The sequence below is a fragment of the Caenorhabditis elegans genome, chromosome II, assembly GCF_000002985.6.
Source record: "Caenorhabditis elegans chromosome II".
Taxonomy (NCBI): Eukaryota; Metazoa; Nematoda; class Chromadorea; order Rhabditida; family Rhabditidae; genus Caenorhabditis; species Caenorhabditis elegans.
In genome coordinates, this window is record NC_003280.10 from 953,621 (window position 1) to 976,059 (window position 22,439).

The 22,439-nt window shown below is 36.0% G+C and overlaps 9 protein-coding genes and 1 pseudogene across 16 annotated transcripts; 7 read left to right on the forward strand and 3 right to left on the reverse strand.

The window, feature by feature from the left end:
- Positions 1 to 1,305: 1,305 nt before the first annotated feature.
- fbxc-7 (F-box C protein) lies at positions 1,306 to 2,755 on the forward strand. The gene is made up of 3 exons (NM_061462.4): positions 1,306 to 1,424; positions 1,764 to 2,540; positions 2,597 to 2,755. The coding sequence occupies exons 1-3, from the start codon at positions 1,354 to 1,356 to the stop codon at positions 2,715 to 2,717; spliced, it is 969 nt and encodes a 322-aa protein (NP_493863.2). The 5' UTR covers positions 1,306 to 1,353; the 3' UTR covers positions 2,718 to 2,755.
- Positions 2,756 to 3,053: 298 nt separating this feature from the next.
- fbxc-6 lies at positions 3,054 to 4,341 on the forward strand (annotated as a pseudogene). Its single transcript has 3 exons — positions 3,054 to 3,118; positions 3,462 to 4,158; positions 4,209 to 4,341. Coding segments are annotated over exons 1-3 (895 nt in total).
- A 956-nt stretch (positions 4,342 to 5,297) lies between these two features.
- Positions 5,298 to 6,549, forward strand: sdz-4 (F-box domain-containing protein). The gene is made up of 3 exons (NM_061464.3): positions 5,298 to 5,411; positions 5,466 to 6,305; positions 6,355 to 6,549. Exons 1-3 carry the CDS (start codon positions 5,341 to 5,343, stop codon positions 6,479 to 6,481), a joined length of 1,038 nt encoding a protein of 345 aa, NP_493865.1. The 5' UTR covers positions 5,298 to 5,340; the 3' UTR covers positions 6,482 to 6,549.
- Positions 6,550 to 6,897: 348 nt separating this feature from the next.
- On the forward strand, positions 6,898 to 7,237 carry C32B5.18 (Transposase). Its single transcript, NM_001306647.3, has 2 exons — positions 6,898 to 6,986; positions 7,032 to 7,237. Exons 1-2 carry the CDS (start codon positions 6,916 to 6,918, stop codon positions 7,051 to 7,053), a joined length of 93 nt encoding a protein of 30 aa, NP_001293576.1. The 5' UTR covers positions 6,898 to 6,915; the 3' UTR covers positions 7,054 to 7,237.
- On the forward strand, positions 6,908 to 10,449 carry C32B5.7 (Peptidase C1A papain C-terminal domain-containing protein; the record flags this gene model as incomplete). Of its 3 annotated transcripts, NM_001306644.3 has the most annotated exons (4): positions 8,494 to 8,513; positions 9,619 to 9,963; positions 10,029 to 10,204; positions 10,262 to 10,425. In NM_001306644.3, 4 exons carry the CDS (start codon positions 8,494 to 8,496, stop codon positions 10,423 to 10,425), a joined length of 705 nt encoding a protein of 234 aa, NP_001293573.1. The 3 variants fall into 3 exon arrangements, with proteins under 3 accessions (NP_001293575.1, NP_001293573.1, NP_001293574.1); NM_001306646.3 differs by lacking the exons at positions 8,494 to 8,513; positions 9,619 to 9,963 and adding an exon at positions 6,908 to 6,986 and having other exon boundaries at positions 10,262 to 10,449; NM_001306645.3 differs by lacking the exon at positions 8,494 to 8,513 and having other exon boundaries at positions 9,860 to 9,963.
- C32B5.13 (Peptidase C1A papain C-terminal domain-containing protein) lies at positions 7,732 to 8,441 on the reverse strand (the record flags this gene model as incomplete). The annotated part of the gene is made up of 3 exons (NM_061465.3): positions 8,182 to 8,441; positions 7,944 to 8,125; positions 7,732 to 7,895 (listed from the first exon to the last, which is right to left on the reverse strand). Exons 1-3 carry the CDS (start codon positions 8,286 to 8,288, stop codon positions 7,732 to 7,734), a joined length of 453 nt encoding a protein of 150 aa, NP_493866.1. The 5' UTR covers positions 8,289 to 8,441.
- A 1,505-nt stretch (positions 10,450 to 11,954) lies between the features above and the next one.
- fbxc-18 (FBA_2 domain-containing protein) lies at positions 11,955 to 13,442 on the reverse strand (the record flags this gene model as incomplete). Of its 2 annotated transcripts, NM_061467.3 has the most annotated exons (3): positions 11,955 to 12,164; positions 12,224 to 13,216; positions 13,269 to 13,442. In NM_061467.3, 3 exons carry the CDS (start codon positions 13,337 to 13,339, stop codon positions 12,050 to 12,052), a joined length of 1,179 nt encoding a protein of 392 aa, NP_493868.1. The 2 variants fall into 2 exon arrangements, with proteins under 2 accessions (NP_493868.1, NP_001305209.1); NM_001318280.3 differs by lacking the exon at positions 13,269 to 13,442 and having other exon boundaries at positions 12,050 to 12,164; positions 12,224 to 12,936.
- A 1,343-nt stretch (positions 13,443 to 14,785) lies between these two features.
- C32B5.6 (Resolvase/invertase-type recombinase catalytic domain-containing protein) lies at positions 14,786 to 16,979 on the forward strand (the record flags this gene model as incomplete). 2 transcript variants are annotated; one of them, NM_061468.4, is made up of 6 exons in its annotated part: positions 14,786 to 14,861; positions 15,258 to 15,316; positions 15,403 to 15,528; positions 16,406 to 16,469; positions 16,626 to 16,780; positions 16,825 to 16,899. In NM_061468.4, the coding sequence occupies 6 exons, from the start codon at positions 14,786 to 14,788 to the stop codon at positions 16,897 to 16,899; spliced, it is 555 nt and encodes a 184-aa protein (NP_493869.1). The 2 variants fall into 2 exon arrangements, with proteins under 2 accessions (NP_493869.1, NP_001305213.1); NM_001318284.3 differs by lacking the exon at positions 14,786 to 14,861 and having other exon boundaries at positions 15,260 to 15,316; positions 16,825 to 16,979.
- C32B5.15 (F-box domain-containing protein) lies at positions 16,923 to 19,330 on the reverse strand (the record flags this gene model as incomplete). Of its 2 annotated transcripts, none has more annotated exons than NM_061469.3 (3): positions 16,923 to 17,142; positions 17,190 to 17,810; positions 18,987 to 19,330. In NM_061469.3, the coding sequence occupies 3 exons, from the start codon at positions 19,328 to 19,330 to the stop codon at positions 17,025 to 17,027; spliced, it is 1,083 nt and encodes a 360-aa protein (NP_493870.2). The 2 variants fall into 2 exon arrangements, with proteins under 2 accessions (NP_493870.2, NP_001305210.1); NM_001318281.3 differs by having other exon boundaries at positions 17,025 to 17,142; positions 18,987 to 19,306.
- A 1,348-nt stretch (positions 19,331 to 20,678) lies between these two features.
- On the forward strand, positions 20,679 to 21,925 carry fbxc-14 (F-box domain-containing protein; the record flags this gene model as incomplete). Of its 2 annotated transcripts, NM_061470.7 has the most annotated exons (3): positions 20,679 to 20,753; positions 20,952 to 21,695; positions 21,753 to 21,925. In NM_061470.7, 3 exons carry the CDS (start codon positions 20,683 to 20,685, stop codon positions 21,889 to 21,891), a joined length of 954 nt encoding a protein of 317 aa, NP_493871.2. The 2 variants fall into 2 exon arrangements, with proteins under 2 accessions (NP_493871.2, NP_001305212.1); NM_001318283.1 differs by lacking the exon at positions 20,679 to 20,753 and having other exon boundaries at positions 21,178 to 21,695; positions 21,753 to 21,891.
- Positions 21,926 to 22,439: the final 514 nt, after the last annotated feature.

The following is a 22,439-nucleotide window of genomic DNA, read 5'->3' on the forward strand; positions in this document are numbered from 1 at the left end:
CTGAGCTCTTTGGCGAGTTGGCTGCTGCAGAGCAGACGGGCTCACTTTTCCTCTGTCTTCGTGGGAAAACCCGATAGATGAGCTATCTCAGGTGTGCTCAGTTGGTGGTGGCTGTCTTGCTGGGTGCTAGAAAGTCATATTGATCCGTTTGACTGCAAATAAATAGTATTTCAGTCAATAAGATTCAATACAATCTACGTGTGTGTTGGCAAGGAAGCGCTAGTCTAAAAATATTCCAAAAAAAGATGTTACTGAGGAAAGGGATTTTCATAGGAATGTTGTAGTGGGCGAAGATCCTGACGAGATTTCTGTCAACTTGAGAGAGTTTAAAGATATCGATAGACCTGAACTAACATCCTATCGTATTTTGCTCACAGCCAGACCGGGGCACGAAGACTTAAGAAACGACAGGAAGCTCCACGAAGCAATGAAGTATTTACTTAAGAAATTTTTCGGTGGAAGAGTTATTGTCAAAGTTGATAAGCTTACCATTTTTTGTCGAATTGTACTACGGATCCCGGCAAGTTTGAAGTTTCAAGTTCATAACTTGCAATTATTTTCTTCGGATAATAATCAGCTCTTTGAGGCAATTAAGCCAATACTGGACTTTTCCACACCTCTGAGCTCTATTACTCTATATTTTGGCTATAAGATCAATTATGAGGATCCAATTATCCGATCCACGGAAACTCTGTATTTTGACGGCTACTTTTTACTTCTAGATAACGACCTGGAGAACTTGAATAAGCTCCGTCACAAACGAGTCCATTTATCTCTCAAGCCCTCTTCCCGATGGCAAAATGTGCCAAGGCTCATAGACAATTGGATTGAGGTTGGACGAGAAGCTGGTTTTTATTATTCGCTTGAAATGAATGAAGAAATCAGAGCAAGGGAGATTTTGAAGACTGTTATGATTAATCATAAAGAGAGGATTATTGAGAGGTAAGCCTACTGATATTGACAGGAAGGTGCACTACATGTTTTCCTATCAGCTACGAGTTTTGTGAAACGCATTGTTTAATGCATCTCAGAGTTCAACCTCGATACTGATATTGATATTTTTTGAATAAATAAATAATTGTGTACAGACCACTGCAGTAACTGTTTCAGAAAATGACGCTAACACCAAAAGAAGATTACTGACTACATTAAGAGGAGCTTTTCGCAAAACAGTTGTTTGTGTCATAAAATCACACCTCCTACAAAATTTATGTCGTTCTAGAAAACACTGATAAGCTTGAGCAAACACATTCAATACATAACCTCTAACTATCTCTAACAACAAAAAATATTTTCTCACTTTTTCTGATCCTCTTACAGCACCTCTTTTTCATTACTATTTTTGAGTAAGGCATGGAAAAATTGAAGCCACTTTCCTATTTAAGTACTAAATCTATTATACAATATTTTGATCCGATTTTACGGTAATTTTTAGAGTTTCTAAAAATAACAAAAACTATTTATTGTTTTAATTTGTTTAATGCTTTCTGAAAAAAAAGAGCTGGTTTGAAATTTCGCAACAAAATTGTTTTGTTGGGAAAAAGAGCTTGTTATTACAGTTGTGCCCAGTTGCAGTAGTTTGCAGTTCGTAGTTTGTATTTTGTAATTTATACTTTCCAGTTTCTGTTTTTGAGGTACTATAATACTTTATATGTATAACGGTCCGTTTGAATTTCCACCAACAATTCAGCATACGGAAAGGAAAGAAATTCCCAACACATGCTTCGTACATGTTCTTCTGTTGATAATATTCAGAATTTCAGATTCCACCTTTCCCAACAATACCCATCTCTTCTTTCAACCGAAAGATCTGTGCCACTCCGCCTGGATTCATTAAAATTAGGCGGCAATAGTGATTCAGTCAATAGTATTAGATGCGAATTAGCTGTATATCGGCACGGAGGCCGTCTTTCTAAAAAATTCAAACTGGACGTGACCGAGGATGGAAAAGTTGATATGAATATTGTTGTGGTGGAAGGTCTTGGGGAAATTCTCGTAGACTTGAGAGGAAATCGAGAGATAAATACTGCCGATGTTATGAAAATATTCGGGGGGAGAGGTCTCATTATTGTTGGCACACTTTCCATCGGATGTCGAGGGATACTGCGGATACCGTCAAGATTGAAGTTTGAGATCCGTGACTTGGAATTAGGAAGTGAGGATAATATTAAGCTCTTTGAGGAGATCAAGCCATTGCTGCATCTTACTTCTTTTCCTCTAAACTATTTTTCTCTCTTCAACAGCTATAACTTGAGGTACGAAGATCCAGTTGTTCAATCCACTGGTGTTCTTATCTTCAAAAATATTTCTTCCTTTGATAATAATGAGCTCGAAAATTTAAATGAGCTCCGTCACAAGCGAGCTCACTTATCGTTCGACCGTTATTTCGAGTTGCAAATAATCGTAGGACTCATTGGCAACTGGATTAAATTTGGACGAGATATTGGTACTTATTATTCAGTTGAATTGCAAGCAAAAAACAAAGGATCGGAGGTTTTGGAGATTATTAAAAGAAATCACGAAGAGAGGATTATTGACCGGTAGGCCTATCACTATTGGCATGTAAGTACCCTACATGTTACCCTACATGTTTCAGACCTAACGAGGATCCGAACATCGTCCTACTTCGTATGAACAATTTATTAGCTCTTTATATCAGCTACGAGTTTTATGAAAAGTATTGTTTAATGCATTTCAGAGTTCAACCTCGATACTGATATTGATATTTTTTGAATAAATAAATAATTGTGTACAGACCACTGCAGTAACTGTTTCAGAAAATGACGCTAACACCGAGAGAAGATTACTGACTACATTAAGAGGAGCTTTTCGCAAAACAGTTATATGTGTCATATAATCACAAACCTACAAAATTTATGTCGTAGAAGAAAAAACTGATACTGAAGCAAACACGGCATACAAGGAATATTTTCTCACTCTTTCTGATTCTCTTGAATTTCCATACCTCTTTGTCGTTCAAAATAGAAATTCTCACTATCTCAAGTTCTCTCATAGTCCCATGCCTCTTGTTCATTCCTATTTCGAAATTAGAAATGGAAAAACCAAAGCCACTTTCCTATGCCAGTACTGTCATTCAATATTCGGACCCGAATTTAAGGTAGGTTTTAACATTTATAAAAACAACTATAATTGGTTAAATTTGTTTAAAGCATTACGGAAAAAACGAGATGTTTTGATATTTCGCAACAGAAATTTTTTCGCCAGGAAAAAAAATAATAGTAATTTTATTGTAATTATCTAGTTTGTAGTTTGTAGATTCCAGTTTCTGCAGTTTTATTCTGCATTTTCACTAAACTTTAAGACATCTTTACAATCCCATTCTGTAGGAAATATGACGTCACATAACCGGAAAATTCGCTCTAGTTTCGCTCCAGTCTGTAGTTTGTAGTTCGTAGTTTTGTGGGCATTCAAAGTATTAAATAACTAATTCTGATTTCCAGATTCCGCCTTTCCCAACAATGCTCATCACTTGGCTCAACCGATAAATCTGTGCCACTCCATCTAGAATCCCTGAAATTAAGCGGCAATAGTATTTCAGTCAATGCGATTGAGTACGAATTAGCTATATATCGGCACGGAGGCGCTCGTCCGAAAAAATTCAAAGTGGATGTAACTGAAAAGGGAAGAGTTGATATGAATCTCGTCGTGGAAGAAGATCCGGAGGAGATTCTCGTAGACTTGAGAGGAAATCAAGAGAGAACTATTGCCAATGTTGTCACAGAGCTGGCTAACCAGAGAAGGATTGAGAATATCGAGAAAATGATACAAAGAAGAAGAAACTATTTTCTTGTGCTCACAGTTGGAAGGGTCCGTGAAGTGATGATCTATGAGAGGAAGCTCCACGAGGCAGTAAAGTACTTGGTTGAAAAGCTATTAGGTGGGAGAGGTATTATCAAAGTTGACACACTTTCCATTCGATCTCGAGGGATACTGCGGATACCGTCAAGATTGAAGTTTGAGATCCGTGACTTGGAATTAAGAAGTGAGGATAATAATAAGATCTTTGAGGCGATCAAGTTTGGATTTTGTGAAGCACTGGATGTTACATGGTAAAGAAATCGGATCTTATTATACATTCGTGATTACCGAGCAGAATATAAATGAGGCTATGAGTAGGATTAGAGAAGAGTATGAAGGGTGAGTTTCTTTCTGATTATTTGTACATTTTTCGTATTTAAAATTTCCAGGATTGCTTGGAAGACTGGGGAGATCACTATAAATATGAAAGCCGATTCTCAACTTGTAATCACCAAGATTCAACAAGGCGATGCATGGATTTTGGGGATGAAAGTCAAAAGTCGAGTTGTTTTGGAATATTGATTTATCAATCTATGCGCTTTTTTTTCGAATAAAATACATACTACAAACTATACTAAATTTTTATGATATTGTACTTGCGCTACAGGTTCTCAGTCTAAACATCTAATAATTTGGTGGCTGTCCTGAGGACAGGTTAAGATCTTAAACGCGATTCCCAAAGTAATATTTATTAAATAATAATAGCAAATACAAGTTGGTTGAATGATTGACGGAATGATTGGAGGGGACAAGAAATAGTGTGCAATAGCATTGTACGGAAAAGGATTCCAATATTTCCCGTATAATAGTTTATTAATAAGAATGTATAGATTAAGGGGTCAGAAAGGGGTAGAAGGTCCAGAAAGGATGAATGGGGGATTCTACATCTAGAACCGTTTGATGCTTGAACCATGTTATATGCACAGAATAGCGTCTTATATACCATACATACAAATCGAGTTATGCTAATCGAGTTACAAATCGAGTTATGCAGTTGGGGGCGAAGGTGGTAATGTGATGGGAACGACGAGAATATTGTTTCCCTATGGCTAATAGAAGATCAGAAATCATAATCAAAGAGCAAGCGATTTGACAGCGGCTATCTCAAAACCCGGCAAGATTTTTCACACTCTCCCAACTTGGGTAACTTCGCTATTTGTTCGGTGGAGCACATTTGCGCACGGCAATCAGTGATCGGCAATTTTTGTGATTTTTCGGTCCTGATAATTTATTTTTTTGAACAAATATATTATAGCCTGAACTCTTTTTGAAATGCTGTAAAAACCCAATACAGTTATCCCAAAAACCTGCGTGTCTGGCCTGTAAGTAAAGGAACGTAACAGCTGCTCACCTGAGCCGTTCTTTCTCCTCTCCCCTCTTACACAGATATTGTTCCAGATGTCTTGCCACGTTGCTCTGTGTGCCAATACGGATCGATGAAATTGCGACGTGCACAGCGTTTACGCACTGTGCCCAATTTTTCAGCCACTCTCCTAATTGTACCTCTTTAGTGTACACAATATGTCGTACTCCAAACCTATGAGCTACCCAGTAATAAAATGCCTATTGGAGCATTTGGATCCCAATTTGAGGTTAGTTTTTAAAGGTTTTTTTTTAATGAAATTCGATTAAAATTAATGTTTCAGATTCAAACTTGCTCTCAGTTGCCCGTTAATCAAAAACCTTGAAAAATTGGTTCATTTGCACATCAAGTACCTAAAATTGACAGATCACAGCATCACGATAAACAAGGATACCTATCAATTTACGGTTCACAATACAAAAAATGGTTTCTTACACGATATCGATGAACGGGATGAGCTAGATCTTAGCCCAATTCATGAAGATCCAAATGAGCTCATAATTGACGTGAGAAAAAATATAAGATGGTATTTTAGAGCAGCAAATGTTTCTAGTGAGAATACTATTCAGCTGAAGATTGGAGATAAATTTGAAATTCTGAGATATCGTAGGAAGATGCATGAAGCTTTGAAATACCTTCTCGGGAAACTATTTGAAGGAAAAACCGTTAAAGTGAACCACCTCACCATTAAATGTGGAAATGTTATCCGAATTCTGTCAACTGTGAAATTTCGCGTCAAAATATTGGAAGTTCTTGATGAAAATACTTATGATGAATTGGACACCATTCGTTCGATAATTCAAACCTCTAGCCTTCCATTAAACGTTGAAACATTTCGGTTTCTACAAGCCCCAGTATCCAGACATGAACTTATTAGAACGGCTGGAATGTTGGAAATTCGATGTTCAATTGATGTCCACACGCTAGCAACACTGAACCACAGAAGAGTTCATGCTCCATATTTTTATGAATGGAGAAGCAATTGTTTTGTCGATTTTTTGGAAATTTGGATGGAATACGGTAAAGAAATTGGGTCTTATTATACATTCAATATTTTCGAGCATAGGATAGATAAAGCTATGAAGAGAATCAGAAAAATGTATAAAAGAAGTGTTGAGGCTGGGTGAGTATTTATATCCTTGAATTTTAATTTCAAATATCTTTCCTTTCAGGTCTGCGAGGAGGGCTGGTCAGCTCACTCTCAATATGAACAATAGTTCACAACTCGTGATCAGCAAAGTTAAACAAGGAGATGCATGGATTCTTGGGGTGGAAGTCAAAGATCGAATGGTTTTGTAAATTAAATTATGAATTTTTTTATATGGTTATGTACATGTTTTTTGTTGAATAAATCACAAACTGGAAAATAATTTTTTAGAGAAAACGGAACTACAGACATTTGAGTTAAAATCATTCTCAGATAATTTTCAACACGACGATCTAGGTTCAGGTGCAATGGCTTGTCTGATTTCAAACCCCTACATACTGTGATCAAGGCTGTCGCGGCAACCGGCAATTGCCAAAGTTGGCGAACGCTGAAAACTTCGGCAACTTGGTTGCAGGTTGCCGCACAGCCCTTATTGGGATACCGTACGTTTTGGTGTGCCGTCCGCTGAGTTGTGTACACTTGACCTCCCTCTCCTCTTTTGTTTCCCGCGCAGCAGATGTGCGATGGATCGATAGAATTGAAAGGGGGTCTATTGTGATTCTTGTGGTCTTACCCACACACTACTATGGCGGATTCCAAGCGGCTGAGCTACCCAGCGTTGACATGCTTGTTGAAGCATTTGGAGCCGAATTTGAGGTGAGTTATTGGAGGTAATTTGTCAGTTAAAACGAATAATTTTAGATTCCAAATCGCTATCATGTGATCTCAATCAAGCCTTTATTATGATATTTGGTTGTTTTGGATCATTATAGGCGCATTTAGAAAAAAATCCCACTGGCGCTACTCCACCTTTAAAATTTCGAAATTCAATGTTTTTCAACCAAAATATATCTTACAAGCCCATAATATTTTCGTGTTTCAACAAGTGTGATAATAAATATTTCTTATATTGGAGTTTGTATAAATCTACTCATACCACCCCAACTTGACCGAATATCATAATTTAAGAAACAACATACTTTTGGGATCTTGAAAGGTTCCAGTAAGTTTTGGTAGAACTATGGCATTTGGTTAGATTAAATTATGTTTTTAAAAAAATAAGTGTCAAAGCCCGAAAACCGCAAAATATGCAATCTGAAAAATGTCTTGTGTGTGAGAACAAATTATGAATTGATAAGACTGCAAGGAGTACATGTGTTGATAAATAAAATTTTTTTACATGTTATACATATAATAGAAAAATGTCTTAGTTATCTATAAAATAATTAATCATTGACTCAAAATTTCCATGCTCTCAAAAATCAAGGTTTTGTGTGCGAAACTCGAGTATCAATAATTATGAGCCACCTAGTAATTCAAATTCGATAGGAATTGAAATAGAATCTGCCATTCCACATGCATTCACATCTCGTGCCAACTTCATATATCCCTGCTCTCCCCATTAAGTTCCAAATGAGCCCTTTACAATCCAATAATTTTGGCCTCCCTCGATACCGTAACCAACAATTGTCAACGATCGAGCATCAGTGGCCTTCCCGCATTCTTCCTGGGTAGGGCTATAGATTCCAGTTTTGTAGTTGAAGAAGGATGGTGGGGCCTTCATTCCTGAAATTAGTAATCAAACAATTACTTGAATAAAAGGTATTAACTCACTGAAATACCCAGGTCCGTGCTCTTTGATGAATAACTTCAGCAACGTTTCAGGTAGATTTCCGACAAGTAGCATATTAGTTGGCCAAAGTTTTATTTTGTTCTCGTCATATTTACATTTTTCATTCTCCTTTCCCACATATGGGTAGTCAGCTTCGGTTACTACTCCGTTTTTCTTAATGAATCTGGAATTTCGGATGAAAAATGTTTGAAAATCTCAAAACAAGAAAAAAAAACTTACTCATGACTTAAAATATTCTCCTGACATGGGCTTGTGAAGTTACCACAATCAATAATCTGTTGCTCGGAAAACGACAAAACTGTTCGATTATTAGCCTTGGCGTACATTGACTCAATTGCGGAAATCGCTGCAAAAGCATAGGATGCATTGCACTATCCCTGATCTTTGACAGGTCCGACGATCCCCTTCTCTCTCCAGTCGAAGAAATCTGGAGTTCTGAGGTTGTTCGATTGATATTGTGGTTGAGATGTTTGAGACGTCTTCGGTCCAGATGGCATGTAGTGACGATAGAGGAAAGATAATATTTTGGCAATGACAAAGAAGACGACAATGTAAGTGCTGATGTTTTTACAGTTGCACAGCCTTTTGGGCGACTCTCCTCTGAAATAATTCAAATTAGAGTTTTCATAGGGTCTAGGCTCAGGCTTTGGCTTAGCTTTAGGTCAGGCTACGGCTAAGGCTTAGGCTCACGCTAAAGCTTAGAGTTTAGCTCAGGCTTATGCCTTGGCATAGGCTTAGGTTTAGGCTCAGGCTTAGGCTTAGCTTCAGGGAAAGGACTGACTATTTACTCTTGTATGTGGCCGGACTGGACAAAACAACCTATGCACATGCATGTCACCTGAGTTTAGCTGATGCCTAGTTGATGTCTCTTCGGCTTAGGCTTAGCTTTAGGTTTAGGGTTAGGCTGAAAGCTTAATCTAAAAGACTGGCTTTTTACTTATAATCTTACCCAACCGAAACGTAGACTTGTTTCCGATCTGCTCTTGAGGGTTGTTTAGTAGTATTAATCATTGGGAATCTGCAATTGTTCACTTATCTAGGCCTATTTTTATACGTTTGTTCATTGCTAATACTATTTATTTCCTCATGATGAGTAATTTGGAGAAACAAATTTTTGAACGTTTCTAGAAACAACTCCGGAAAACCTGGGAAATGGAAAAAAGTGTATCTAAACTATTATCAATTCCCAATCATGTTTGATTCTCTGACTCTCCCGGAAAGACCTTGATCATCTGTCAACGTAGATAGAAACAGGTTCACCGTATCAATTGCTGATAAAATTTGTACTGACAGCCCCAAAATAGCCAAACAATCATGTATACCAACAACAAAGGAAGTTAGATGAGGAATTAATTTATATTAGCAATGAATCAATATAAAAAGTAAGGTGAGAAACTGCAAAGTCTCTCTGAAATCAAAAAAAATGAAGTCCAAACCTTCAAGCTATCAAAGTTTGAAAACAGTTCTCAAACATGTGGATTTCAATTTGAGGTTGATCTTAAACACTTGGCCTGCGTGGCTTGACTGTGGCCTGATAGTGAGTGGTAGGCCGGCTCCTGGATAGTTTGAGCACATGCTTTTGGTCTAAATAGTGACTTCGATTTTAATTAAATTTTATGAGATGTTACGAGTCTAAAACCGAATTGCATTATTCAGAGAAAAGTTTCCCGAAAAGCCAGCAAACTTGAGAAACACTCGCAATTATATTGGCCTATTCCTCCTCACTGCGTTAACGTTCTACATCATTGGTGCATTAGTTCAACAAAGAACTCAAAACTACAAGAATGCCAAAAAACCGTTTTTGGATTGGAGGGATGAAGGAGTCGTTGGACCTGTGAAAGATCAGGGGAATTGCAATGCATCCTATGCTTTTGCTGCAATTTCAGCCATTGAGTCCATGTACGCCATCGCCAACGGACAACTTTTGTCGTTTTCGGAGCAGCAGATTATTGATTGCTTGGGCGGTTGTGCAATCGAATCAGATCCAATGATGGCGATGACGTAAGACATACCTTATGCAGTAGTCATAATGATAAACAGCTACAACCTGCAAATATAAATTTCAGTTACTTGGAACGTAAAGGAATAGAAACATATACGGACTACCCATTTGTTGGCAAGAAAAATGAAAAATGTGAATATGACTCAAAAAAAGCGTATCTTATACTAGATGACACTTATGATATGAGCGATGAATCTTTGGCATTGGTGTTTATCGACGAAAGGGGACCTGGGCTATTCAGTGAGTTACATGTTGAATTAAAAATTATGCAAGTTTATTATTTATTCTAAATTCCAGCAATGAATACTCCACCATCCTTCTTCAACTACAAAAGTGGAATCTACAACCCCACTGAGGAAGAATGTAAGAGTACTAATGAAAAGCGAGCGTTGACAATTGTTGGGTACGGCAACGATAAAGGGCAAAATTATTGGATTGTGAAGGGCTCATTTGGAACTTAATGGGGAGAGCAGGGATATATGAAGTTGGCACGAGATGTGAATGCATGTGGAATGGCAGATTCGATTTCAATTCCCATCGCATTTAAATTACAAGGTGGCTCATAATTATTGATACTCGAGTTTCGCACACAAAACCTTGATTTTTGTGAGCATGGAAAATTTTGAGTCATGTTTTCATTATTTTATTGATAACTGACACATTTTTCTATCATTAACTTGTTAAACTTTTTATTTATCAACATATGTACTCCTGGCAGTCTTATCAATTCAGAATTTGCTCTCACACACAAGAAATTTTTCAGATTGCATATTTTGCGGTTTTCAAGCTTTGACACTTATTTTTTTTAAAAACATAATTTAATCTAACCAAATGCCATAGTTCTACCAAAACTTACTGGAACCTTTCAAGATCCCAAAAGTATGTTGAGTCTTCAATTATGATATTCGGTCATTTTAGGGTATTATGAGTAGATTTATACAAAATCCAGAATAATAAATATTTATTATCAAATGTGATGAAACACGAAAATATTGTGGGCTTAAGATATATACTATATATACTTGTAGATATATACTTGTTAGGTTGAAAGACATTCAGTTTTAAAATTTTTAATTAAAAACACAATTCAAAGTAAATGTACACAAACAAAACAGTTCCTATGATCTTTTTTTGATGATTATGATCATGGCATCAAATTCGGAAACAGTGAACTCTTTGGTCATTCCGTCAAAAATAATATCAAAGTTGAAGCCAGCCGTATTTCTGAGAATTATATATATGAAGTTGGCTAGAAATGTGAATGCGTGTGGTATGGCAAAGACGATTTCGATTCCCTTGTATTTCACATGATATAAATTTTGAATGTATCAATAAATGTTTAGCATAATAAATCCTTATTACTGCCTGTTGGGACGTTCAAGTTTTCCAATGACGTTATAAAGCAAGAAGGGTACTAAATTGTGAGTTCAGCTCCGTTGAGCCGAAGCGACCCAATATGAGACGGCATAGTAGCCAAAAGACTTGAAGGTGGAGTAGCGCCACCACTCCTTTGGTCCCAAAATGACCAAATATCATGATAAAACTTTTCAAAAAATTTTTGCAAATTTGTTATTTACTGTCAAAAAGTGGCAATTACTCAGTGTTTGCCACTCATAATTTTGGAAGTCGGTCAAAAAAAAAGTTTTTTCTACATTTTTTATTTTTTAATTTTGTTTAAATTATTTGTATAGACATTTCTTTAAATTTCCTCAAAAGCTCGTATTTTTCAAAATTTTGGCAATTTGCCAAAACTTTGTCTGAAAATTATGAAAAATCTAAAAATTTTTGGAGTGTTTTATTATGATATTCGGTTGTTTTGGATTATTATAAGTGCATTTAGACAAAATCCCCACTGGCGCTACTCCACCTTTAATGCTCTTTTTCCGTATTTGAGCCAACTGTTAGCAGGTCCTTTTTCACCGGTCCGCAACAAGTCTAATACAGCAATAAAAAATTCGACGTCTGCATAAGCCAAAAAAATCCTTGAGAATACAGTTTTCCATTGTTTTTATTTAAATATTTGAAAAATTAAAATTTCCACACAAAAAAGGTTAAAAAATCCCATCAATTAGATTAAACATGTACTCAATGCTCCATTTTTAGTCCAAAAATCCATTTTTCCTTTTGTTGAAACTTGCTGATGACAAGGCTCGAAGTGTCGTTTATATTGAGAGTTATCTGGTCGGTGGTTTGTGGGAGTCTGGAAAAAAAAATTTGTTTAAAATTTGGATTTTGAAAAAAAAAAATAAAAAACCCTACCCAGCTTCAATCATGACTCCGTAATTTGTTCTAACAAATATCATCACTTCATCAACGACGGCTTCACTCAATTGGTAAGTGTGATAGGTTCCAATGTCTCTATGAAACTCCAAAATCCAGTGAGCCAGAATTTTCAAGAAGTTGCTGCTTGTGCAATCACCCAGAAATACTATGTGAGCTCTTTTCTCGTCCACCATTTGTAGGTTGCTTACAATTCCTGAGATATAATCAGGCACCATTTCGACCTCGAGTTTCAGCATCTTTACGGTTCTAACAAGTGAATGAGGATGATGATAAATGTGATTTTCAAAGCTATACTTCAGTGAGCTTAATGGTAGACTAGAGTTGTCAACTATTTGATTAACTACATCCAATGTGTTAGCAATTTTAAAACTCGGAGTATACAGGTTTTCAATTCGAAACTTCAATGTTGAAGGAACCCGAAGAACTGTGTCACATCCAATGGAGAATTGGTTCGCTTCCAAACTTCTTCCCCCAAATAGCCTTCCGAGGAGGTACTTCATAGCTTCATGTATCTTCCGTTGATACTCCAATACTTCAACTCGCTTTCCAATCTTCAATCGAATGAAATTGTTTTCAGGAACATAGTAAGAAAGTTTCTTCAAGATTGTTCCATGGGATTCCCAAATTCTTGTCGAATAGCGTTGAGACTTTTGCAATGTCAAATTATGCACAAGCCTCGCGGTTTCCATTTCACATTCTGGAATTCCCTTCTTTGACAAAAAACCATCTCTTACGTCGATTATCGATTCATCTGGGTCTTGCTCTATTTCACCGCGATCTAGTCGTCCGTATTGATCAAAGTCGAATTTGTAACCACCGTGAAAGTTGTTGTATTTGTTACAGATTTTGAGCTGAAATGTAGTCCGGTTGACTGTTATGTGATCAGATTTTATTGTGAGATACTTGACGTGGAGCGGAAATAATTTTTCGAGATATTGGATTGAAGGGAACATGACGAAAAGTTGGAGTCTGAAACTTCAGTAAACTTTGAAAAATAGAAATGAAAAAATCTTTAACTCACCTCATACCTGAATCCATATTCTTCAGTAGACATTTTAATGTTAAGTAGTTAACTGGCTTGGAATTAGACATTATTTGCGGGCCAAACGTAGTAGGTAATGGCTACAGCTGTGCAAGAGCACCCCCACTGCAATTCTATCGATTCATTTCAGAGCGCGCACAGCAGATGTGCTCTAATTACGACCTAGAAAAAGATTGATCAATAGATTTTGGGCCCTCTTGCACAGTTGGACTAGTTTCCTCTGACGTCACCAAAACACAATTGCAACCGCCATAACACTCAGCTACGCAGCGTTGAAATGGAGTATTTGGATCAGGGGTGTGAGGCAAATCTCAAAATTTGTCGAGCTCGACAAGTTCGGCAAATTCGGCAAATTTGCCGTTCTTAACAAACTCCGAGGATTTGGTACTTTTTGATGGTAGTATGTCTGCTTAAACATCTAAATAACTCAATTTTGTTTTATTTTACTAAATTTTCGGCGACAAAATCAATAGTTTTGGTCAAAATTGTACTGTCAAATTTTTGATGTGTGCGGCAAACTACTAAATTTGCCGAGCACGGCAAATTCGGCAAAGCTGCTTTTTTTTAAATTTGCCGTGCTTGCCAAATTTTTTGGAGTTTTTCATTTTCAAAAGTGGGATAACTTGAATCACAGCTAGATGAGTTAAAAATACTATAAACTTGGATTCTACTAAAGATATGGGTTAGCGGTATTAAAGGTGAAGTAGCGCCAGTGGGGATTTTGTCTAAATGCACTTTAAATTATCCAGAACAACCAAATATCATAATAAAACACTCCAAAAAATTTTAGATTTTTCATAATTTCCGGTCAAAGTTTTGGCAAATTGCCAAAATTTTGAAAAATACGAATTTTTAGGAAATTTAAAGAAATGTCGAATGTTTCGACCCCTAAAATGTTTTAATAAAAATAATTTAAACAAAATTAAAACATAAAAAATGTGGAAAAATTTTTTTTGAACGTCTTCCAAATTTATGAGTGGCAAAAACTGAGTAATTGCCACTTATACAGTAAATAAAAATGTTTCAAAAAGTTTTCGAAAAGTTTTATCATGATATTTGGTCATTTTGGGAGCAAAGGAGTGGTTTTTAACAATTTCCCCACTGGCGCTACTCCACCTTTAAGTGTTCAGGTAAAATGCCAGCCACATGGGATAAGCAAATTCAGACATCTAAGAAAAAACCTCAATGGCCCCAACTGTGTTTTCAAAAAAATTAGCCAACGTATACCTCATTTTTTGAAGAAAAAAATTCCAGCCTGAGCTTTAAGACATTCGTTTTGGCTCAAAAATTTTTTTGGCTCGCAACGTTATTAACTGCCATAATTTAGTGTGTAAAGCAGTTTCGAACAAAAAATTTGCAAAAAAAAAATCAAGAAATTTTTGGACTGTTTGCTATATCAGTAGATCCACAATAAATCTCGGCAATATATTCTAAATACAGTATTACAGATTTTATTTGAAAAATGGTGAATGCAGTTCGGTTCCGACTCTACAACGATGAGTTGCAGAAAATCTGCCCCAGACCAGTGCTCAATTTGGCAGTCAGAAATCGGAGTTTTCAAAATGTTTATAAGTAGGTGAAAATATTATAACTCAACTTGAAAATGTTTAAAACTACATGAAAAGTTAATGAAAAATAAATTTAAAATATTAGTTTTTTGTTAGAAGTATTGAGAATAACCGAAATACAAGATATCATACCATTGATTGAAAACTGGAAAAAAAAACGTGAATACACAATAATTTTTGACATCAGAACCATTTTTGGAAACTTTTGATCTACAAAATTTTTTTCATATGGATTTGATCTACACATTTTTGTGCGGCAGAAATCGTTTTTTTGTGAGTAAAATAACAGAAAAAGAAGGACAGAGGGTCTTTTAACAATTTTTTGCTTCTTTTTTCAATTTTTTTGCATATTTTCAAAACCTGATACCCACAATTTTCTAAAAATTCTTTCGAATTTCAGCCATGAACAGACTACTTCGTCTTCAAATCATGATCCCGGAGTTGTTCCTGTATAATGAGGTAACAGCTTATAAGTTTAATGTGTTATCTAAAATTTAAAAGAATCAAAAAACTGAAAATTTAGAAATAGACACACGTTTTTTCAGACTCACCAAGGCCTCAACAATCAAAACGTACATGCTGTTGGAGCCTATTTCGACCAACATGATCCCGAAGGACTACAACAAGTTGTCCCGCTTCTCAACGAGGCTGCTGCCAACCAAGACGTTGTGGTAATTCATTGAATTTTAATAAATTTTCCGTTTGAAAAACCTTGCACGCCCTGATTTCAAAAACTCTTTTGATTTTCAAAAAAGTGATAGAGTTATGTGTGATTTTACTTAAAACCTTTCATTTCTTATCAATTCAATACAAACTATTGTTTTTTCAAAATCGTCACGGCCTCAACAACCAAAATTTTTGGTCCACTTCCAATTTTATTCCAAGAAAAAACCCTTAAAGTTGAGTTGGTATCACTTCAAACTTTAATCTAATTTGAAAGTTGCGGGAATATAATCCATAAGTATTGGTTTTTCTTTGTTCGAAACATCGTTTTTTTTCTTTTTCTGAGTTTTCACTATGCTACAAAAAACGGAAAATGGCTGGAATTAGATGTTTTCAATAAGAACAAAAAACGATGTTAATATTTAGAAAAAATAACTTTATAAGCAGTATAAATTTACTTTACCGTATTTCCTTTATTAGTCTTGCAGTCTCTATTAGTCTTTCACCCCTACGGACCAATCGAAAATTAGCCTTGAAGTCTTTATTGGTATTGCAGCTTCTATTAGTCTTGCACCCCTCTTTCTGACAGACCAGCAATATTTTGTGGAACCTTAAACAAATTTGTCATTTTTCGGCTGAATTAAATTTTAAGGTGTTCAAGCAATTGATAAAATAATAAAAAAAAGTATGTATTTTGTGTGATAGACTGTTTCAAGTCAAGTTTTTGACGAGAAATTGTCAATTTAAAAAGTTGTTGGATTATCGAACGTTAGTCTTGCAGCTCCTGATAGTCTTGCAGTCTTTATTAGTCTTGCACAATTAGTCTTGCATGCAAGACTAATAGAGAAAATACGGTATTTTAAATATAATAAGCATTTCTTTCAGGTCATTGATTCAATGGCATCGTTAGTCGACCTGTACACCATGGACTCCCGCGGGCTCCACGAAAGTATGTTTTTTTTTCTAATTGATCTGAAAAAAAATTGATGTTGTATTCTTACGATAAATTTTATTTCGTTTTCTAAAACTCACTCATAAGTGAGTAAAAATCGATAGAAGTTATAAGATAGCGAAAATCCGAGCTTCAATCAATTTTTTTTTTCAGTTTGCGACTTGGCTACACCTTTCTTCCAACTTCTTGCCCATCCACGCATTTCGATGGAGGTCAAGTTATTGATTAACAGACTCAAAGGAGTATTATTGACTCGTGATGCAGCGATTCTTCAGTTGATAATTCAGGTTTACGAGAATATTGCCGAGGTGAGCTTACATAGCCATTCTTTCTCGAACCGTCTAATTTTCAGGGCGATCAAGAGGCTGAGGAAGCCGACGAGCGAGTGAAAGCGTTGCTGGCTGAACGCTTCGGGAATGACATTTAATTAACAAAAATTTGCAAATACTATTATTTTACTTCTTTTGGAATGTACTGTAAATTTATCTGGATTATTTTAACGATAAACAACATCTCACTATGTAAACCAAGTGATTACAAAAAATTAGAAACTTAAAGTTGCCATTGAACCAGTCCAAATGACTTGGGTTTGACCAAAATTGATATCAGTCGTCCATTACTTGAGATATCAAGCCATTCTTCACAATTGATAATTTTTTCGAGAGTTTCTCTGAAAAAAAACGAGTCTACAGATTAGTTCCCCAACAAATCACCCACTCGTTGCAATAATCTATGGGTCGTGTGGCAGGATCCCATGGTTTTGCATTAACTTCTTGATAAATGTTTTCCACGTTCAATTGGTAGCCGGGAGCTAAAGAAAAGGTCATTGTTTGGATGTTTTGAAAATTTATGTCCGTTGTCCATTGGTGCAACCAGTGCATAACTTGTTCAGACGAAATAAATGCATTTTTGGCGCTTAAATGACGCCCCTTGAATCGAGGGATTACACTGTCAGCCATTAAACATGAACTACCAAGAAACAATCTCTTGATTGAGAACAAACCACATTCATCTTTAAGTTCACCATCTATCTGTGGATACAACGACAAACTGCCTAAGTTCGGCCATGTCGAAAAGATTTGATCTAGAAAGGTGATTGGGATTGTATCTAGCTTAACCATTTCACTTAGAATAATGTGGTTGACATTTCGAATATTTGAGAAATGGTGAATCTTTTGTTGACTCATTCCTTGCTTCCAAAAAAATATTATATTTGATTTGAGATGTGTTTGGTGGAGGTTCAAAATCGTGTTTCGAAGCATTTCGTGAACTACTTTTAAGGTTGATCCATTGAAATAAAATTTGATTATACTGCTGGCTTCATGGCACGGAGTTGCGCTGAAATGCAAAATTAAAATTATTTACTGTGCTGGCCACAAACGGGGCTTCGTGAATTTTGGACTGTGTTAAATTAACCATAACTTAAAAGCTAATCATTATTTTCGAAAACGGTCAACTAACAAAACGTTGGTCATTATGTTGTTGACATTGCCTGACCGATATTATTTTACAAAAACTGCCCTGAAAAACGGTACAGCGACAGACATCTGGCTGGTCGATTTTTGACCTCGAATCTGAAATCGTCTGTAACTCAAGAAAAAATCGCTTCCATGAGAATAATTGAATTAATAACATGATCTTCATAAACATTTATGCCCTATGCATATAATAACTTTGTCCTCAACCCGCCGGGAAGTGAATGATATACAACTAAGCCTATATATTCCAAACTGTTGTGGATCATATTTCATAAAAATGATAGGACTTTTCAGAGTATTGTTTTCAGGCGTGAAACGACCTACATAACTATGATAAATTATTGATTCTTCAAAAAAACAAATGAATAATCAAAAGCAATCATTATTTTCGAAAACCGGCAACTAACACAATGTTGGCCATTATGTTGTTGACATTTCCTGACCAATATTATTTTACAAAAACTGCCTTGCAAAACATTACAGCGGCAAACATATGGCGGGTCGGTTTTTAACCTTGAATCTGAAATTGTCTGTAACTCGATAAAAATTGCTTCCATGAAAATAATTGTATTAATGAAATAATTTTTACTAAAGATGGAAGCGATTTTTTCTTGAGCTACAGACGATTTCAGTCAAAAATCGACTAGCCAGATGTCTGTCGCTGTACTGTTTTACAAGGCAATTTTTGTAAAATAATACTTATCAGACAATTTGAACAACATAATGACCAGCATTTTGTTAGTTGACAGTTTTCGAAAACAACGTTTAGTTTTTCAATTATGGCCATTCAAACAAAGCCAAAAAAAAAAACGAAAAACCGTTTGTGCATATCTTTTTGGCCAGCATTGTATTTACAGTAAGACTTTTGTATTACATGTGTAATATGGACATATTGGATACCCTATACTTACAGTCTTTCGGTCAGAACTTTTCAAAGTACAGTTTTTGAAAATTTTGATTGAGCTCGGCTGCGCTTAAGAGAACTCAAAAACGCTGATAATCAGGCTAGTATATTTTCAAAACGTAAGGAACTGACCAGTAAACCATTGTTTGTCCAATTTTCAATTTAAACCACTTTTCTTGCTGAATAATGTCTTCTCTTGACGCTTCTCTAATTAAAAACGATAAGTGTTCACTTAAATTATTAATGTCCTTCATTTGCATGACGTAAGAACGTTCAACGGATAAATTCGAACACGAATGGATCATCGACGAGTATCCTTTTTTTATTGATTTTCTGGCCAACGTTTCAGTTTTGGAAGAGCAAAATGAAAAGTTAAGCACGTCGATGAAGCTCATTTCCTGAGGAATTTGCCTACGGATCACAAGTGGAAAGGTGAAGAGGTTGAAGGGCATTCTGAAAAAAAAAACTATATACATTATGTAATAAGAGGAAATGGTAAGCAGCAACTTATAGAGAAAAGAGAAAATTCAATACAAAAGTAATTGTTTTTTTTTGAAAAAAAAAATTGTGCATAGTGATAGCGATAGTGCAGGATTAATTATCAATAGAATTGTATAAGTGCCAGGCTCATAAAAAACAGCGATTGAAAATAAAGCCATTGAGTACAGAGCAAAACCGATTAAAGCCTCGATGTTTTATTCATCTTGATTTGAACTTCAACATTTTCGGGGAAAAAAACGATAAAGCACCATGAATATAACATTCATACAACATTTGGTGGTACCTAAAAACTTCAAAAATATGGAGCTGTGTGCTGGCCAACCGAGGGGTCAACCATGTGACGTATTGCGTCTTCCCACCGATGCAGTCTCCCGCTGGTCTATGGAATTGCGGGAGGCGTCAACTTGCAGGACCAATTTTTCGCTGAAAACGGTTAAAGGTGGAGTAGCGCCAGTGGGGGAATTGCTTTAAAACATGCCTATGGTACCACAATGACCAAATATCATAGTAAAAATTAAAAAAAAAATTTCTAAATTTTATATGATTTTTTGAAAATTGAAAAAATCTCGAATTGCATCAAATTCCTATTTGAATTACCGCCAATAGTTCGATGTTCGATGGAGCGCGCTTGCATTATTTTAAATTTAAAATTTCGAATCTAAATCTTTGAAATAGATTATTTCAGGCTCAACGTCGTTGAAAAACGTGATATCTCTGTTTTCAATTATTTTTAGTGAACAATCTACATTTATCTTGAATTTTTCGATAAATCTCCAGTAAAATTACTCAAAAAAAAACATGAAAAATCAATTAAAAATAAGAAAAATTAATAAATAAAAGTTAAAATAATGCAAGCGCGCTCCATCGAACATCGAACTATTGGCGGTAATTCAAATAGGAATTTGATCATTGTGGTACCATAGGCATGTTTTAAAGCAATTTCCCCACTGGCGCTACTCCACCTTTAACTAGCAACATGTATAGATTCTTCTTATGAAATCTAATTTGCAAAAATTAGAGCGGTCTGATGGACTAGATTTTCTGAGCACTTTTTTTTTACGAGTCTACTGTTCAACAGAGTGAAATTTAGAATTGAAAGCTTAATAACTGCCGAGAGTTTATAGGGCCCCAGGCCCTATAAACTCTGACTAGATCTTGCCTACCTGTTTTTTTAGACAAAACACCATCTGTCCTAAATAACCGTACCACCCTTTTGCTCAGCGAAATGACCCCAGCTGCAAATGCGCCCTAATTTCCAGCCAATATAAAATCGATATAATCTCAGTGGGGTCTTGCTGTGCCATTCTCGTCGTTACACCTGCACACTATGTTAAATTCAAAACCAGTAAGCTACCAAGTATTGAAGTTCATATTGAAGCATTTGGATCCAAGTTTGAGGTGAGTATTTTGGCTTGGAAAAGTTACGTATTTAGAGGGTTGAGTTTTGAGAATGACGGAGTTTTCGGAGTTGAAATTTTTGGGTATAGAGGAAATTCATCCAAATCACAGCTCACATTATGTTTCAAGCTTTTTGCTCAAGTGCCACACAATTTTTTAATACATAGCTAAACCTACCTAACTATAAGTATATTTCAGAATCCAACTCTGCCTCGTCTGCCCTTCAATTCATACCTTAGAAAAATCAACCCCTTCCTACATCCACTATCTCAAGATAACAGATAACAGCGTGACAGTTAACCGGGTAACCTGTCAAATTACAGTTACCGATAGAAAAGTTGATTATCAATTTGATATCAATCAATTCCCAAGTATCAGTGGTACAGTCGAACTAAGGAATAGTAGAAATAATCTGACCAAAACTATGAAGTACCTTCTCGACAAACTCTTTAAAGGAAGAACTGTGAAAGTGGGCCAACTTGCAATTTCTTGTGAAAATCCTCTACGGGTTCCGTTAGCTGCCAGGATCAATGTCAATGTTTTGGAGGTTTTTGATTCCCGGAGCTTGTCGGCTGCTAGTTCACTAATTGCAAACTCTTGTCTACCATTAAGCTTGATAAAACTCCCATTTAAAAGCCTTCTGAAGACTAATAACAATCCAATTACATCAATAGTAAACCGAAAAACTAAAAAATGGCACTTCAAAGCTCCAACCACAGCTCCACACAACCTCAGGCGGGTACTGACGTTCCTGCAAAATCGGAGAGTTACAACTGCACATTTCGAAAGGGGACACTTCTGCTTTTCAATTGTTATAGAATACTTTATGGGTGATAGTGATATAGAAAATGGAACTTATTATACATTTGACACAACTAGGGGAGCTGTATTTGTAGTTATGGAGAGGAGTAGGAAGAGGTATAAAGCGATGTTGGAAGATGGGTAAGTTAATCTAAGGTTGAATATTTTCAAAAAAAATCTAAAGTTGAATACTTTCAGATCTTCTCGACGTTCCAATCAGCTCACCATCAAGAAGAACAGCACCTCGAAATTGGTTATCAGCAAGATACAGCAGGGAGATGCATGGATTTTGGGTTTCAAAATTGAGCGGCGAAGACTTTTCCCTACTTTTTTTTGAGAACAACTAATCGTTGAAAAAATGAAAGAATTCCTATGAAACTGTTTTGTCTTGTGACTTGAGAACTATCGGATTTCTGTGTTTTTGGAAAAATATCACAGCGGCAGACATCTGGCAGGTCTGATATAGTTTTCGTTTAGAAAGATTCGTACTTTTTACAACTTTTCTAAAACCTCTCCATCCCAAAAAAGAAGATTTTGCAAGGGTCGAGCCACTTTCAGAAGATACTCGATCAAAAGCTTCTGCATGCCAGGTCAGGATAATTCTGAAGCTAGAGATCTGGTTCAGGGACACCTGATCAAGTTATTTGACCACGTCCAGCTGACCACCACTGTGCTGCTGCAAATCTGCTCTAATTGTCAACGGGTCGAAAGAATTACATTGGGGTTCTCTTGGTCATTCTAGCCTCTTACCAGTTGATCCTAACATTGAAATGCTTAACATTTTCCTAGGCTGAAACCAAAATTTCATCAAAATCACCCTTGAACATAATAAAAAATAATAAAAATGTGATGCCTCGTTAGGGATCGAACCCCTGGCCTATTGCT